This window comes from Triticum urartu, chromosome 1 (genome assembly GCF_003073215.2).
Source record: "Triticum urartu cultivar G1812 chromosome 1, Tu2.1, whole genome shotgun sequence".
NCBI classification, from domain to species: Eukaryota; Viridiplantae; Streptophyta; class Magnoliopsida; order Poales; family Poaceae; genus Triticum; species Triticum urartu.
In genome coordinates this window covers 440,241,225-440,258,593 of record NC_053022.1, presented here as the reverse complement: position 1 = coordinate 440,258,593, position 17,369 = coordinate 440,241,225, and the positions used below count along the sequence as shown (strand labels likewise).

At 43.5% G+C, this 17,369-nt stretch overlaps 1 protein-coding gene across 2 annotated transcripts; it reads right to left on the bottom strand.

The window, feature by feature from the left end:
• Positions 1-3,476: 3,476 nt before the first annotated feature.
• Positions 3,477-9,890, bottom strand: LOC125516909 (NAD-capped RNA hydrolase DXO1-like). Of its 2 annotated transcripts, XR_007287409.1 has the most exons (13): positions 9,399-9,890; positions 8,191-8,417; positions 8,044-8,109; positions 7,831-7,909; positions 7,152-7,231; positions 7,044-7,067; positions 6,410-6,531; positions 5,627-5,834; positions 5,492-5,545; positions 5,078-5,124; positions 4,547-4,631; positions 4,126-4,189; positions 3,477-3,994 (listed from the first exon to the last, which is right to left on the bottom strand). XR_007287409.1 is itself a non-coding variant. In XM_048682178.1 (10 exons), the coding sequence occupies exons 1-10, from the start codon at positions 9,766-9,768 to the stop codon at positions 5,074-5,076; spliced, it is 1,281 nt and encodes a 426-aa protein (XP_048538135.1). In that variant the 5' UTR covers positions 9,769-9,890. The 2 variants fall into 2 exon arrangements, 1 of the variants encoding a protein (XP_048538135.1); XM_048682178.1 differs by lacking the exons at positions 3,477-3,994; positions 4,126-4,189; positions 4,547-4,631 and having other exon boundaries at positions 5,074-5,124.
• Positions 9,891-17,369: the final 7,479 nt, after the last annotated feature.

The following is a 17,369-nucleotide window of genomic DNA, read 5'->3' as shown; positions in this document are numbered from 1 at the left end:
GGGGTTTGCCACCCTTTGTTGGGCGCTTTGGACCACTAGGAACAAGTTTACGATTGAGCGTGTCTTCCCTAACAAGCCTGTTGATTTTCTCTTAAAATGTATATCTTCTTGCAGCAGTGGAGATTATTGACCAAGGCTGCTGATCGTGACGCTATGGAGGTGTTGATTTCAAATGTTTGGCCATCTGCTTCTTCACTATCATATCAAGATCCTGATGCTCGGGCTTAGGTCTACTTGCTTTGCTTCCTAGGGGTAGGTTGTTGGCCTGCGCACCTGTCTTGTTGATCTTATGGTGGCCTGTGTCCGTAAACTTATGTGGCATGTGTGTCATGGTTGTTGGTCTGTGCTACTTCCTTGTTTTGTTTCGTTCTTGTTGATGGATGTTGTGTCGTACTCTGCCTGGTGGTTTTATCTATAAAGTCGGGTGTATACCTTTCCTCTAAACGAATAAGACGTTCTAACTTTTTTGTGAATCAGCTGGACATAAACATGTTTTAGTGTGTTTGGTCATCAATTTTAATTCGTATGTAGTTCATATTCAAATATTCAAAACATCTTGTATTTATGAATGAAAGGAGTATTAGATTTGCATCTGAAAGATGTTTTTCACGGTATAATTTTTATGAACATATAGTTTATGTTTTATGAGTTAAATTTATGGTCAAAGTTTTGAACCAGAATAAAAGGTGGGGCCAATAAATCCGCAAGGAGGAAGCAGTACAACTTTGCCACCAACAAAGATGTGCATGCAATCGAACAGCACAACTGAAAACTTTTTTTTAGTTGGAAAAGATAAATTCTTGTGTGTACAAGATTAGAGGCAATACTCTCCAAAGGTGCAGTTCTTATATTGAAATCTACTCCATTTAGCAACACTTTCATGTGATGTGCCCGCGCATTTGAAGATCGAAGTTGGAACAATTAGCAATAAAATGTGGATTATATGGCACAAAAGCTGCATAGCTAGAAAATATTTTGGACCTCATGCATCTGACACTGGTACTGGATATAGTAATACTCCTAAAAAAGGACACTGGTACTAGTAGATGTCTAGATGGCAGAGGGCTTTATTTCCCGCGAAATGTCCAACTTCCCTTGCACCACTGCACAACAGATTTGGGCGGTGAAGGCACCGGCACCACCGACAGGCGCGTCGAGCTGTGCGGACACCACCATTGCCTCCCGAGCTCGAATGATCCTCCTGCCTCGTCGTGGTAGGAAAGCCCATCTGCCGTCGTCGGCAACAGGCCGGCGCGTATCTGCTCCGGCTCGACGTGCTCGTGCTGCTCCGAGAGCTTCTTGGGCAGGTAAACCGGGGAGCTGTGCCAAACCAGCTCCAGAGGCAAACCGGACGAATTCTGGAGCGGGAGGATGTAGAAGTGGGCGCACGCCATCAGGATCTCAGCGGGCAACCGCGACCGTGGCGCGGCCCGGGGCCGCGTCGGCTCGAAGCCGTAGCGGTGGCAGCGTTGGACGGCGCGAACGAAGGACGGGTACATGGCAGACGGGGCAGGGGAGTTCCTTCCGTGGACGGCCATCCCGGCGAGGAGATCCTTCATGGCCTCACGGGCAGCGCCGAACTGGGGCGGCAGGAGCTCGACGCAGCTCGTGGCGACCCTCATGGCGTCCAGGGACTCGGAGACGCGGAACGCCGCCATCATCTTGAAGTTCTTCTCCCACGCCACGTCGTGCTCGTAGGACATCCACAGGCACGCCGCCGCCGCCGTCGTCCCGTCGCCTCCTTCGAGCTCAAGCCACCATGGCTGGAGCAGCATCACCGCGGTGCCGCCCTCCATCCTGAGCGACAATTCCGCCGCCTCCCCGGCCGCCAACGACCGCGCGAACGACGGGAGGAACATCAGGGTCTTGGGACGGCCGCCGCACCTGACCAACTCGAAGAAGCCGTCGGCTATCCTCTCGAACCTCCGCACCGCGGAGTCGGTCAGATCGTCGCCGGGAGCTGTACCCCGGCTGAACGGCATGAACCGCTTGGCTGCTCGCGCCACGCGCCGTGGAAAGGAGCTGCTTCGCGCCATCCCCGGCTCCTCCAAGGTGCCGGTGTTTCTTTTGTTGGAGCGTACGATGCCTTTGCCTTCCTTGATCACACGCTTCAACTTGGCCTTCCAACGGAGCAGCGGTGCGTGCGTGACCTGCCAGTCTTCGGACATGGCGACGATGGTCTGGAGCTTGAGCACGGCCATTTCTACTCGATCCACCTTCATCTCGCCGGTCTCGCCTTCTCCTGATAAAAGCAAACATAATCTTTGCACTGCCTCGCCGGCGACGGCAGAGCAGACTGTGTCCGCCATTGATTTGCTTGTCAACTCAAGCAGACACGTAGTCGCAACGTCATTTGGAGCATCTAATTGGTTTTGCTTATTACACCGGCCTCTCTTATTTGTTCTTTGTCTTCCGGTCAGATGTCACTGGTGTCTTTTAACTATGTGTCACTTTCTGATTTTTCTCTTCTTGGAGCATCTATATCTCGAACGACTGAGAGGGTGTTTGTTTTTATAAACCAAACGGGAGGGACTTACAGAGACTTAAAGTGGGCATTTGGAACTTATGAAATAAGACTCTCAAGAAGGGACCTGTAGTTGTAATATGGTCTTATAAAGACTTATAAGTCCCGGGAACCAAACAGGTAGGGACTTTTTAAGAACTTAGAACTTATAAGTTGGGACTAAAAAAAGTCATAAGACTTATGAACCAAACAGAGCCTGAATGATGTTGTTTTCTACCACTCCCTCAGTTGCTTCTTTTATTGACCATCTTCAACATTGACCCTTCATCAAAACATTTGAAATTGATGTGGAGGTGGTTGTAAACAGTCAACAGTCATTAAACATGTTTGACGTCTTATGTGTCTAGTCATAAGTATCTAACAATACAAGATACAAATGTGCTAGACACATATTTGAAGTTTCAAACAAGTAATAATTCGTTGAGAAAATAGATCAAGAACACGGAACAACCACGTCTCATGGGTTTTGACGAGTTTCCCTTCAAAAACTTATAAACCCTGCTTCCGGTCTAAAAATGAAAATGCAGTACTCCGGACGATTCATCGGCAAAAAAAAGCATGGGCCAAAACCATGCCGTATCAGATGTTCTCCATAATAAGCTGAAAGAAACGAATATTCAATTCGCCTCCTGAGCTCATCTACACCCTCTAAACAATAAATTCGGAAAAATACTAAAAAAATCAAAAATTCTAAAAAAAATTGTGTTGAAAGATGCCTGAGAACGTTCACAGCCCCCAAATTTGCCGAGAGCTCGTCAGATGTTCAAATGCTCTGAATTTTTGCACATACATCACGAACTCGAGCATCTTTCACCACAAAAAGAATTGAATTTTTTTACTATTTTTGGCGAATTTACTGTTCACTTCCGGGCTCAGATGAGCCTAGGAGTCAAAACACACCGTCCGAAAAGAAACTCTTAGCATATACCGCTAGTTACATAACTCCAAGGGGTGTTCTTGGCATGTTACCATGGCATGGCAGCATCCGTCTTTAAAATTCAATATCATCATTGGTACAAAAGTTACACATCGTTGGTGCCTTGAGCGATGAACCGTTACAATGGCAGTGTAACTCTGCACTTCCCTAATTTATAACTTGGTATTACAGAAGAAATACAGTGTTCGATGGCTTCAAAATCTCTTTGGACACTCAAAGAGCAAACCGTGACCGTACTGCCTCCAGTTACCGACCGAACATATAGCATGACACCGTCAGTCTCTTATGCATCCGCATCAGCCCCTCGAACTATAGCTCGAACCATTCTAAGACGCGACGCTGTTACGTAAGGTCCCTCAAAGCTGTCCGTTTAGCGAAACATCAGCGCCGAAGCTTTGCTAGGGAACAGATCTAGTTTGTTGCACCGGTGAGCTGTTCCACATGCAGAGTTATTGCCTCGGGGCATGGAGACTGGGCTTTTAATAGTTCCAACCGATGGAACGGGTGTGCAAATTGCAGAACATAGTCTTCATCTGCAAGACATGGGGCAAACGATATCACGCACATGAAGAGAACTACTCGGGATTATGAATGGCAACAAGTGCATATTTTTGAGAGAGGAAGGTGAAGATGCATCTAGTAAGAGTGGTGAAGGAATTCTCACTTTCTTTGACAGTGCCATACAGCCAGCATAAAACCTCGTCAGCAAAGGCCAAGCAGACACCACCCTGAATATTACAGTGGGAAGTGCAAGAAAGTAATTTAGAACCATACATTTAATTAAAATTAAGCTAGTCACATATGTTGCATAGCAAGTAATTTGGTACTCTCCTACAAAAGAGGGCAGTTATCAGTTATCCTACGCGTCAAAACAGAAAAAGGGACTGCAGCATCAGAGTAATGGCAAGTGTACACTCCTTTCCACTATTATTTAAGATTTGGCAAGACAAACCAGTTATTCGACTTTCTATATAGGTTATTATGCGCTTCTAAGTCCTAATATTATACTCACACACTCATGTTCTTCCTTACATATCATAGACTCCACTGTTGTGAATGAACAACACGGAATTAATTTAGTATACCTGCTAGTAGTTCTTTGCTTTCACTTTTTGTGTAATATCTTTAGTTCTTAGTCTCTCAGTTCGTATAAGTACACCAGCATCATTCCTGCAAAGCCAAAAAAAGAGGAGTGTAACTTGATCAATTTAAAACCAATTTTGAACATTGCAGCCAATCCATCTACACATCACAAACAACACTGAACAGAGTCAGACAGAAAAGGTAATCGTACTCCCCTTCCTAATTGTATCAACCATATAGCCAATATTAGAGGATTGGAATTTGAATGTCTTTCTGGTTGAATGTCTCATTATTAAGCAAAAACCACAGGTTATGTAGCATGCAGTGTGTTAGACAGTAAGCATAAAAGTTTGAACAAAATGCTTGAAAAGTGGTCAAACAAATTAAACTGAAGGAACTACAAACTCAAAAAAGTTATGTATCATTAGGCCTGTTATAATAGATAATTTGATATATACTAAAGCTCTGATGTATTATTCTCTGACAGGAAGCTTGAAGTACTAACAAAGAATGTCGTGATGATTGAATGCTACCTGAATCCCACGACAACATACGACACGCCAGCAAGGAATGATTGAATCTGTAATATTCAGTAAAGTAAAAGTTAATGTTTCAAGCTATATATAGTAGATATGACTTCTGAAGATAAAATACTATGAAGCTGAAGTTGTGATCGCAGAGAGAATCATAACAAGATGGCCATGTAAAGTTGTTAGCATATATCCTCAGTCCCCGCATACAAGAAACAAATCATCCTCAGAACTTAAGGGGGTCAATTAAAAATGTAAGAAACTTAATAAAAGGAACTGTTCTAAGATCATATGGAGCACAGTCTCAATATAGGATTTCACGCTGTGGAAGAGAACAGAATAAGTTGCAAACGATAGTTATGATAAAAAAAATGGTGTCATGCAATAGCTACAAAAAATAAGAGGACAAGAAATTACCCAAAACCTAAGTAACTTCTCTTTCTCAAATTTTTCCACTGTATGATACTCCAGCTGTTACAAAATTCAGAATGGTGACTAGATTGAATATATGTGGTATCAGAACACTGAAAGCTCATGGAAAAGAAGAACGACCTCTCTGCTTGTTTTCAACTCCACATAGAACCGCCTACCATCGTCGGTTGAATCACAGCAGTCCATCTCAGCACCCATGACAATGCGATGCGCGCCCAATTTCGTCTTTATTACAGAACAATACTCTACATTAGCATCAATACCGCTTCCGTCTTCGTCAATGGAGTTCTCAGTGGCAAGATTTTCAAAAGAATAGCCCCAAAAACATCTGAGGATCAAACATAGCACCAGCAAGAAAAGGTACATCAAATTGATATTCATTAGAGATTAATCCGCTGTAATGATGACAATTCCGAATATGATTACAAACATCAAGGCACCAGCTAATTTAACAGGCAAATGATGAGAATGACATGCAGCCCTTCACACATTTCCAACCTTCCCAGAGATACTAACATTTTAGACAACCATATTTTATTACATGATATCAAGATCAGAAAATCGCCAAACAATTAAATCAGCATTAAGAACTCAAATTGGAAAGATAACCCTTGGGCTATCACAATTCCTATAAGAACTAATACAAACTCAAAGCATCACCATATTAGCATACTAAATTCCGACTATTTTTTTTTTGTAACTAAATCTTCCTAATGCCAGAGAGGAAGAGAGAAATCAGCACCATCAAACTCAAACTTAACAAAATACCCCTTGCATAGGTAAGATTATCATAACACTACTTGCTTTGTAACTCTTCCTATTGCCAACAAGAACGCCGCGCGGGGGGTGGGGGTGGGGGGGGGGGGGGGGGGGGGGGGGGGGGGGGGGAGGAGGGAGAGTCACCTCCTGCGGTCAATTTCACTCTGTGGTCTTTCAGGGAGTTTATGGACATCAAGGTATACAACACCATTTCTTTTGTGCACACCCATCTTCCATGGTTCTTTTAGATAAGCCGTGGCCAATATCTGACGATTTTACAAATAGTCACATAAGACTGTCAGCAGACAAGCATAGTAAAAGAAATTACACAGAACAAAGTTTTATTACAGTGTCCTGCAAAATACTCCCTCCGTTCCATAATTAGTACATATAGATTTTTTGAAAAGTCAATCTTTGCAAACCTTAACCAATTTTATAGAGAAGAAAACTATTTATATCTACAATATCAAATATATAAAATACGAAGCTACATCTTATGATGAATCTAATGATATATGTTAGGTATTCTAGATGTAAATGTTTTTCTCCACAAACTTGGTCAAAGTTTGTGAGGTTTGACTTTTCTAAAAATCTATATGCACTACATTATGGAACGGAGGGAGTATATGTGCATCTGTCATTAGATTAAACAAGATACAAAAACCAGTGTAAGCTGTAAGGATAACTACCCGACTCTTCTACATGGACAAACATAAGTTACAGCAACGGAAAAGAAAAGATGTTATGATTTAAATAGTCTGCACTGGGAGGACCATACCTTGTTAAGGTTGTTGCGATACGTCTGCAAGAGGAGCATACATGATCAGAAATTCTAAGCATAGCATACCGAAATAACAGATATGAAGTTGGCAATAATGCATTTTACCACAAAATGTATATTCTGAAGAGGTAGATTTGAATTTCTTATGCATGCAAGAAGGTCGCCAAATCCTTGAGAACCCAAATCTGGCATTACACCACATTAACCATGAATGAATGCTCTCAGATAAAAACAAATTCAAGAGGAACAAAAACTTCCAAATAATTGAATTGGATCCTATTGTTCAAGAAACAAATTTTTGGAATTAACTTCAATAACTTCATTCCTTTCCCATTGTGTATTGGAAACAGTTAGTCTGTTAATTCTTGAAGATTTATTTTCTTTCATGTCCTTTATTATATGCAAAAAAAATCCAGTCTTACGAAAAACACAGATGCAATACCTCAGCTGAAATATAGTACAATAGTGAAAACTCACTATGAAGAAAATTTATCTATGCAGATGCCTTAAGTGGTCCACTTAAGGTTTCAAGACTCGCACAATCTTTTTGGGACGGAGGGAGTACAAAACAGTTGGCTCTACCATATAGAATAAGGGAAAGGTACCATGCTATCAAGATCTTCCTATAAATGTGTGTAGGTTATTATGTGACAACTGAAACAGAGTTTGTAGGGAACAATTTTCAGGCAATAACAATAACACAGATAATATATTCTACATTAATCGAGCTGGTGGTATTAACTAGAATGTAGAAACAACAAACATAACTTCAGAAAGGAAGTACCTCTTTTCTCTATAAACGTTTCAAATCCTTTATTGAGATCTTCACCAGCATAATCACAAATATTACGTTTGAAAAGCCTCTACAAAAAAGGATGTTTAGTACAACGGCCAACTTTTAGGGCAAACTTTCTTTGAAAAAAGAACATGTATTCAGAAATCAAGGTTTACACTCGATAGACAATGAAATTGATAATCAGAATCTCTGATATCTTACCAAGCTGCGATCATCAAAATATACATCCCCACCCTCAACACGGCTGTAGCATGCAATCTCACATGGCTGCATGAGGTAACAAAGGATAGCCCTTCAGAAAACAAATACATCAAATGAAAATCAAATGAACATGGTACTGTTATGCACCTCCTGAAAAGCAACAGCCTTCCTAGATAAAGTTTCTTCACTCTTATTAAGTTTCATTTCTGAAACAAAACCTTCAACATTACGCCCATTTCCATACGAAAACCTCCCGCCATGGCCAAAATTATTTCGTCCTCCTGGATGGCCTCCTGGCCTTGGAAGAAGAGGTGGGCCCCTGCCACCTCGTCCTCCTCGAGAAAAATTGTTGGCGTTCCGTATCGGGGGCAGCACTATAAACAGAGGCAAAAAATATAAGAGGGTGTTAATGCCCAATCTCCCAACCTAGATACACTGAACCTTTTCAAAGCACTGGCTACCAAGTCCCCAGAATATCGAGCATACAGGCAAGGGAAACGATCCAGTCATCACATTCTTCACCAAAAAGCATGGGCGTTATGTATCACTAATGGAGTATATGTAGGTGGAGTGGGCGCAGACCCGTAGATTTCAGTTAGATTACACACAAAGCATGAGCATGATTTAGGCTAGATACGCACAAAGCATGGAAATACAGTCTCATTTCCAGTGCTGGTCATTGTGTTCGATTTTTAAACCTTTATATCTATCGTAGTCTAGTGAGATGGTACTGTGGAAGAAACTGTGATCAAGTTTGTTTGGGGAACAGAATGAGATTAGATTCAGCCTTATTCGTAGTTGTAATTTACTGCAGAATTAAGTTCGGATTTTAGTTATTTACAGATTGCCGTTCTTTAGTATACTTGTCTAGTTTCAACCCAAAAAGGACATGAAGATAGTCGAATGTATCTTTCCAACTCACAGCGACCCAATTATATATATGGTTTCATGGTTTGTTCTTCTACTCTCTTCAGTAGTTCTGCTTAATGCTTTTGTAACTCAAAGTCTCTCTGACTCTACAAAATTAAGCAAGAACCAGAAGATGATGCTAGCAGAGAATTTGATCCAACATTATGCTCGAATTAGCCTGACATACACTGCTGAAATTTGGAACAATGATTCAAACACAAGTCTGCAGCAAGAGAGTTCATCGTGTACTGAAGCGAGAAGGTTAATTCTGCCAGACCAAACGCTCACTGCAGCTCCCAGAGCCCCACGAGCAACAAAACCAGCCAATCAGAAAGAAATCGGGTAGGGTTATGTAGCAATCTCCTAAGAAATTCTGCCCACCAAATACTGAGGAGACAACTTGGCCCAGAGGAATCTAGCGGCTGATTCAGTAACGAGAGGCGGACCTGGAACTAGGTAGTTGCTACGCGCGGGGGTCTTGACGTACTCCTCGTTGTCGGAGCCGAACAAATCTCTCGCCTCCTCCTCGTCGTCCCCGTACCCGGCGGCGGGCCTGACGGGCACGACGTCGAACGAGTCGTACTCCCCGCCGTCCCCGTCGTCGGCGCCGTCCTCGTCCCCGCCGCCGGCGGCGGGGCTGCTGCTGCGGCCGCTGGAGGCAGCGCTGGAGGAGGAGGAGGAGGCGGCGGCGGAGGACGAGGAGGATGAGGAGGGGGAGGAGGAGCCGGAGGAGGCGCCGCCTCCGCCCTCGGCCTCGGCTTCGGCGCCGTCGTATTCCTCGCCGAAGACGTCGACGTCCTGCTCCGCGAAGTCCATGGACGGGCGGGCCGGCGAGGGTTCGGGGTCGGGGGTCAGTGGGGGACCGCCGAGACGAAAGGTTCTCTTCTTCTCTTCTGGTCGGGGGGAGGGTTTGTAGTGGGAATCGACACGGCAGAGCTGGAGGCGGTAGGACGCACAGGAATAGGGTTCACCAGACCGACTTGGGGCCGGAACAGTAGCGGGACGCCCCGCTTGAACACCAGACCAAAGCCATGTTTTCTTTCTTTTTGGAGAAAGTCTCATGTAAAAACCTATGAAAAGGTAAAACATAAATGTGGACCGTCACATACGGATCGGCGGTTTCTTCACTCTTCAGCCGTTGTTCCGACGGCGGGAGAGTGGAGGAATCCAGATCCGAGCCTTAGGCATGTGTAAATAGTAGTGTAGGTTTCTTCAGCAACGCGGGGAGGGTGGTGGTGGAGATCTTGAGGTCTCGCCTAGGTGTCGGCGTCCACCTCCGGGCAAGTGTGCTGCCCAGCCCCCTTCTGTCTGATGGCTTCTCGGGTTTCCCTCTCGACGGCTTCCTCCTCCTTGAGCTCTCCGTCTCCGCCCCGTTCCCCTCCGGCGTGACCCCAGATCCGCTCCCTTGTGCTCGTCCCCGATGTGCTGGGCACACCTTACGGGCCGATCTCCCAGGGCGCGGCTGCTGGGACCTCAAACCCCCGGCCGTCGGCAAGGGCGGAGTGGCAGACCAAGACCGGGCGGCGGCCGCGGAGTCCTGGCGCCAGGCAGATGTCGTCGCCGGCACAGCCACGTTGCCAGGGGTTCATCTTGCCCTCATCGAGGCCACCTAGATCCAACATCCCAGCAGGGCTCTACGGCTGCTGCTACAACTGTGGCGATGGGGGGCACATCTCCGTCGAATGCTGGAAGAAAACCAAGTGTGTGCGGTGCCAGGGTGAGGGGCACATCGCGAGGGACTACAAGCCCCCCCCCCCCCGTCGCTCGCCGCTGGTGGACGCGTAGGTGCAGCGGCTTCGCTCACCTGTGTCAGTGGTGGATGGCTCTGGGTCTGCCGCCTCCCCTGTGCGCCGTGTGGAAGCACCCCCGCGCAGAGAGCTCTTGTCTCGTGAGGCCGCCGTGCTCCTGTTGGGGAACGTAGTAATTTCAAAAAAATTCCTACGCACACGCAAGATCATGGTGATGCATAGCAACGAGAGGGGAGAGTGTTGTCTACGTACCCTCGTAGACCGTTCGCGAAAGCGTTATATCAACGCGGTTGATGTAGTCGTACGTCTTCACGTCCGACCGATCCAAGTACCGAAAGCACGGCACCTCCGAGTCCTGCACACGTTCGGCTCGGTGACGTCCTCGCCTTCTCGATCCAGCAAGAGGGGCGAAGTAGTAGATGAGTTCCGGCAGCACGACGGCGTGGTGACGGTGTTGGTGAAGAACAATCTCCGCAGGGCTTCGCCTAAGCATTACGAAAACTATGACAGAGGATAAACTAGAGGGGACGGGGTTGCCGGCACACGGCTTGGTGTTTCTTGATGTTTTTTTGGTGCTAGCCCTACCCCTCTATTTATATGTTGAGCCCTGGGGTCGAAACTTGGAGTAAAAGCCTCCTCAAAGTCGGTTTCACCCGAAAGGCAAGAGTCCTTCTCGGACTCCAGGGCTAGACACCAGGGTTCCCGGCGTCTACCCCCTAGACGCCAGGGTTCCTGGCGTCTAGCCTCTGGTCTCCGCAAAACTTCCTTTTGCACTTTCCAAAAGCCTCGTGGGCTTTCCCTTTGGCCCAGATAAAGTGTTCTTGTGCCCAAACATTTCGGGAAACATCCGGAACCCCTTGCGGTGAATTCCGGAACCCTTCCGGAGATCAAACACTACTATCCACATATCAATCTTTACTTCCGGACCATTCCAGAGTTCCTCGTCATATCTGTGATCTCATCCAAAACTCCGAACAACATTCGGTCACCAACATACATAACTCATAGTACTATATCGTCAACGAACGTTAAGCGTGCGGACCCTACAGGTTCGAGAACTATGTAGACATGACCGAGACACCTCTCTTGTCAATAACCAATAACGGGACCTGGATGCCCATATTGGCTCCTACATACTCTACCTTCTTTATCGGTCAGACCGCATAACAACATACGTTGTTCCCTTTGTCATCGGTATGTTACTTGCCCGAGATTCGATCGTCGGTATCTCAATACCTAGTTCAATCTCGTTACCGGCAAGTCTCTTTACTCGTTCTGTAATACATCATCCCGCAACTAACTCATTAGTTGCAATGCTTGCAAGGCTTATAGTGATGTGCATTACCGAGTGGGCCTAGAGATACCTCTCCCACAATCGGAGTGACAAATCCTAATCTCGAAATACGCCAACCTAACAAGTACCTTTGGAGACACCTGTAGAGCACCTTTATAATCACCCAGTTACGTTGTGACGTTTGGTGGCACACAAAGTGTTCCTCCGGTAAACGGGAGTTGCATAATCTCATAGTCATAGGAACATGTATAAGTCATGAAGAAAGCAATAGCAACAAACTAAACGATCAAGTGCTAAGCTAACAGAATGGGTCAAGTCAATCACATCATTCTCCTAATGATGTGACCCCGTTAATCAAATGACAACTCATGTCTATGGTTAGGAAACATAACCATCTTTGATCAACGAGCTAGTCAAGTAGAGGCATACTAGTGACACTCTGTTTGTCTATGTATTCACACATGTATTATGTTTCCGGTTAATACAATTCTAGCATGAATAATAAACATTTATCATGAAATAAGGAAATAAATAATAACTTTATTATTGCCTCTAGGGCATATTTCCTTCAGTCTCCCACTTGCACTAGAGTCAATAATCTAGATCACATCGCCATGTGATTTAACATCAATAGTTCACATCACCATGTGATTAACACCCATAGTTCACATTGTCATGTGACTAACACCCAAAGGGTTTACTAGAGTCAATAATCTAGTTCACATTGTTATGTGATTAACACCCAAATAGTACTAAGGTGTGATCATGTTTTGCTTGTGAGAGAAGTTTAGTCAACGGGTCTGCAACATTCAGATCCGTATGTATCTTGCAAATATCTATGTCAACAATGCTCTGCACGGAGCTACTCTAGCTAATTGTTCCCACTTTCAATATGTATCTAGATCGAGACTTAGAGTCATCCAGATCGGTGTCAAAGCTTGAATCGACGTAACTCTTTACGACGAACCTTTTGTCACCTCCATAATCGAGAAACATATCCTTATTCCACTAAGGATAATTTTGACCGTTGTGCAGTGATCTACTCCTAGATCACTATTGTACTCCCTTGCCAAAAACAGTGTAGGGTATACAATAGATCTGGTACACAGCATGGCATACTTTATAGAACCTATGGCTGAGGCATAGGGAATGACTTTCATTCTCTTTCTATCTTCTGCCGTGGTCGGGCTTTGAGTCTTACTCAATTTCACACCTTGTAACATAGGCAAGAACTCTTTCTTTGACTGTTCCATTTTGAGCTACTTCAAAATCTTGTCAAGGTATGTACTCATGAAAAAACTTATCAAGCGTTTTGATCTATCTCTATAGATCTTGATGCTTAATATGTAAGCAGCTTCACCGAGGTTTTCTCTTTGAAAAACTCCTTTCAAACACTCCTTTGTGCTTTGCAGAATAATTCTACATTATTTCCGATCAACAATATGTCATTCACATATACTTATCAGAAATGTTGTAGTACTCCCACTCACTTTCTTGTAAATACAGGCTTCACCGCAAGTCTGTATAAAACTATATGCTTTGATCAACTTATCAAAGCGTATATTCCAACTCCGAGATGCTTGCACCAGTCCATAGATGGATCGCTGGAGCTTGCATATTTTGTTAGTACCTTTAGGATTGACAAAACCTTCTGGTTGCATCATATAGAACTCTTCTTTAATAATTCCATTAAAGAATGCAGTTTTGTTTATCCATTTGCCAGATTTCATAAAATGCGGCAATTGCTAACATGATTCGGACAGACTTAAGCATAGATACGAGTGAGAAACTCTCATCGTAGTCAACACCTTGAACTTGTCGAAAACCTTTTTGCGACAATTCTAGCTTTGTAGATAGTAACACTACTATCAGCGTCTGTCTTCCTCTTGAAGATCCATTTAATCTCAATGGCTCGCCGATCAATGGGCAAGTCAATCAAAGTCCATACTTTGTTCTCATACATGGATCTCATCTCAGATTTCATGGCCTCAAGCCATTTCACGGAATCTGGGCTCATCATCGCTTCCTCATAGTTCGTAGGCTCGTCATGGTCAAGTAACATGACCTCCAGAACAGGATTACCGTACCACTCTGGTGCAGATCTCACTCTGGTTTACCTACGAGGTTCGGTAGCAACTTGATCTGAAGTTACATGATCATCATCATTAGCTTCCTCACTAATTGGTGTAGTAGTCACATGAACATATTTTTGTGATGAACTACTTTCCAATAAGGGAGCAGATACAGTTATCTCATCAAGTTCTACTTTCCTCCCACTCACTTCTTTCGAGAGAAACTCCTTCTCTAGAAAGGATCCATTCTCAGCAACAAATATCTTGCCTTCGGATCTGTGATAGAAGGTGTACCCAACAGTTACTTTTGGGTATCCTATGAAGATGCACTTCTCCGACTTGGGTTTGAGCTTATCAAGATGAAACTTTTTCACATAAGCATTGCAACCCCAAACTTTAAGAAATAACAGCTTAGGTTTCTCGCTAAACCATAGTTCATACGGTGTCGTCTCAACGGATTTAGATGGTGCCCTTTTTAATGTGAATGCAGCTGTCTTTAATGCATAACCCCAAAATGATAGTGGTAAATTGGTAAGAGACATCATAGATTGCACTATATCAAATAAAGTATGGTTATGATGTTCGGACACACCATTACGCCGTGGTGTTCCTGGTGGCGTGAGTAGTGAAACTATTTCACATTGTTTTAACTGAAGGCCAAACTCGTAACTCAAATATTTTACTTCTGCGATCATATCATAGAAACTTTTATTTTTGTTATGATGATTCTCCACTTCACTCTGAAATTCTTTGAAATTTTCAAATATTTCAGACTTGTGTTTCATCAAGTAGATATACTCATATCTGCTCAAATCATCTGTGAAGATCAGAAAATAATGATACCTGTCGCGAGCCTCAATATTCATCGGACCACATACATCAGTATGTATGATTTCCAACAAATCTATTGCTCGCTCCATTGTTCTGGAGAACAGAGTTTTAGTCATCTTGCCCATGAGGCATGGTTCGCAAGCATCAACTGATTCATAATCAAGTGATTCCAAAAGCCCATCAGCATGGATTTTCTTCATGCGCTTTACACCAATATGACCTAAACGGCAGTGCCACAAATAAGTCGCATTATCATTATTAACTTTGCATTTGGCTTCAATATTATGAAAATGTGTATCACCATGAGATCCAACAAACCATTTTCATTGGGTGTATGACCATAGAAGGTTTTATTCATGTAAACAGAACAACAATTATTCTCTAACTTACATGAATAACCGTATTGCAATAAACATGATCCAATCATATTTATGCTCAATGCAAACACCAAATAACATTTATTTAGGTTCAACACTAATCCCGAAAGTATAGGGAGTGTGCGATGATGATCATATCAATCTTGGAACCACTTCCAACACACATCGTCACTTCACCCTTAACTAGTCTCTGTTTATTTTGCAACTCCCATTTCGAGTTACTACTCTTTAGCAACTGAACCAATATCAAATACCAAGGGGTTGCTATAAACACTAGTAAAGTACACATCAATAACATGTATATCAAATATATCTTTGTTTACTTTGCCATCCTTCCTATCCACCAAATACTTGGGGTAGTTTTGCTTCTAGTGACCAGTCCCTTTGCAGTAGAATCACTCAGTTTCAGGCTTAGGTCCATACTTGGGTTTCTTCACTTGAGCAGCAACTTGTTTGCCGTTCTTCTTGAAGTTCCCCTTCTTCCCTTTACCCTTTATCTTGAAACTAGTGGTCTTGTCAATCATCAACACTTGATGTTTTTCTTGATTTCTACCTTCGCCGATTTTTGCATCGCGAAGAGCTTGGGAATTGTTTTCGTCATCCTTGCATATTATAGTTCATCACGAAGTTCTACTAACTTGGTGATGGTGACTAGAGAATTTTGTCAATCACTATTTTATCTGGAAGATTAACTCCCACTTGATTCAAGCGATTGTAGTACCCAGACAATCTGAGCACATGCTCACTGCTTGAGCTATTCTCCTCCATCTTTTAGCTATAGGACTTGTTGGAGACTTCATATCTCTCAACTCGGGTATTTGCTTGAAATATTAACTTCAACTCCTAGAACATCTCATATGGTCCATGACGTTCAAAACGTCTTTGAAGTCCCGATTCTAAGCCGTTTAAGAATGGTGCAGCAAACTATCAAGTAGTCATCATATTGAGCTAGCCAAACGTTCATAACATCTGCATCTGCTCCTTGCAATAGGTTTGTCACCTAGCGGTGCATCAAGGACATAATTCTTCTGTGCAGCAATGAGGAAAAACCTCAGATCACGGATCCAATCCGCATCATTGCTACTAACATTTTTCAACTTAGTTTTCTCTAGGAACATATCAAAAATAAAACAGGGGAGCTAAACGCGAGCTATTGATCTATAACATAGATATGCTAATACTACCAGGACTAAGTTCATGATAAATTTAAGTTCAATTAATCATATTACTTAAGAACTCCCACTTAGATAGACATCCCTCTAATCCTCTAAGTGATCACGTGATCCATATCAACTAAACCATAACCGATCATCACGTGAAATGGAGTAGTTTTCAATGGTGAACATCACTATGTTGATCATATCTGCTATATGATTCACGCTCGACCTTTCGGTCTCAGTGTTCCGAGGCCATATCTGCATATGCTAGGCTCGTCAAGTTTAACCTGAGTATTCTGCGTGTGCAAAACTGGCTTGCACCCGTTGTAGATGGACATAGAGCTTATCACACCCGATCATCACGTGGTGTCTGGGCACGACGAACTTTGGCAACGGTGCATACTCAGGGAGAACACTTTTATCTTGAAATTTAGTGAGAGATCATCTTATAATGCTACCGTCAAACAAAGCAAGATAAGATGCATAAAAAATAAACATCACATGCAATCAATATAAGTGATATGATATGGCCATCATCTTCTTGTGCTTGTGATCTCCATCTCCGAAGCACCGTCATGATCACCATCGTCACCGGCGCGACACCTTGATCTCCATCGTAGCATCGTTGTCGTCTCGCCAATCTTATGCTTCTACGACTATCGCTACCGCTTAGTGATAAAGTAAAGCATTAAGGGCGATTGCATTGCATACAATAAAGCGACAACCATATGGCTCCTGCCAGTTGCCGATAACTCGGTTACAAAACATGATCATCTCATACAACAACTTATATCTCATCACGTCTTGACCATATCACATCACAACATGCTCTGCAAAAACAAGTTAGACGTCCTCTACTTTGTTGTTGCAAGTTTTACGTGGCTGCTATGAGCTTAGAAAGAACCATTCTTACCTACGCATCAAAACCACAACGATAG